Raw genomic sequence first — 842 nt, 5'->3', positions numbered from 1 at the left:
TATATATGTATGTATGTATGTATGTATGTATGTATGTATGTATGTATGTATGTATGTATGTATGTATGTATGTATGTATGTATGTATGTATGTCACTACTAAAAAAAGGGCATCACCGACGGATTTTTCTGGCATTTAGCGGCGGGGGTTTTTCCGACGGCAAAATCCGTCGGAAAGTTGTTTTTCCGACGGATTTCTGACGGATTTTGCCGTCGGAAAAACCCGATTTTTTAGTAGTGTGTATGTATGTATGTATGTATGTATGTATGTGTGTGTGTGGATTTGGAAAATTCAAACAGATGTATTTACCATGAGTAGTGACAGACTTATGGAAGAAGGGGAAGACGCGATGAGCGATATCATGATCAGTTACACTCATGGATTTAGATTTGGCCTCAGTCGTCATTTGCACCATGTCTTTGAGATCCCCGAACACGAACCTATAAGGGGTACCCTTAAGGCCTTGGTCTCTTAGAAACTTTTCTATTTTCTTTGGTTCGAACCACAACCAATTTAAAACTCTCCATGCATATAACAGCGTTAATGTTGCTGCTATTCCTACAACACAAAAAACTGGACTTACCTCCATCGTGCTGGAAAGAAAAAAGGCCTGTGATCTGTGATCATAGTTGGTAGGAAAATAGGATATTTATTGATGGATAATTTTCACTTCACCACCTTATGGTTTGCGTAGTTGATAAAATGATTCATGTGTTTTTTTTTATTGTTTTCTTAGCAATACATCATTATTGGAGAGCGTGAATAGTCATCACTTGCATTTAAAAATAAGTTATTGAGTTAAAAATATGTTATTGGTGTGTGTTTATATATATATATATATG

General features: G+C 35.9%; 1 protein-coding gene across 3 annotated transcripts in view; it reads right to left on the bottom strand.

The window, feature by feature from the left end:
- LOC112525287 (cytochrome P450 CYP72A219-like) overlaps window positions 1-589 on the bottom strand; it is an 18,929-nt gene extending 18,340 nt beyond the window's left edge. Inside the window, exon 1 of one of the 3 annotated variants that reach the window (XM_025135353.1) lies at window positions 310-589. In XM_025135353.1, the coding sequence (XP_024991121.1) occupies window positions 310-589 (280 nt within the window). The remainder of the gene's footprint in view (window positions 1-309) is intronic. The other 2 variants (XM_025135355.1, XM_025135354.1) reach the window with 2 other exon arrangements.
- Window positions 590-842: the final 253 nt, after the last annotated feature.

Source organism: Cynara cardunculus (genome assembly GCF_001531365.2).
Source record: "Cynara cardunculus var. scolymus isolate 2C chromosome LG 13, CcrdV1, whole genome shotgun sequence".
NCBI lineage: Eukaryota > Viridiplantae > Streptophyta > Magnoliopsida > Asterales > Asteraceae > Cynara > Cynara cardunculus.
The sequence above is the reverse complement of the archived record's forward strand: the minus strand, read 5'-3'. Positions and strand labels throughout refer to the sequence as shown.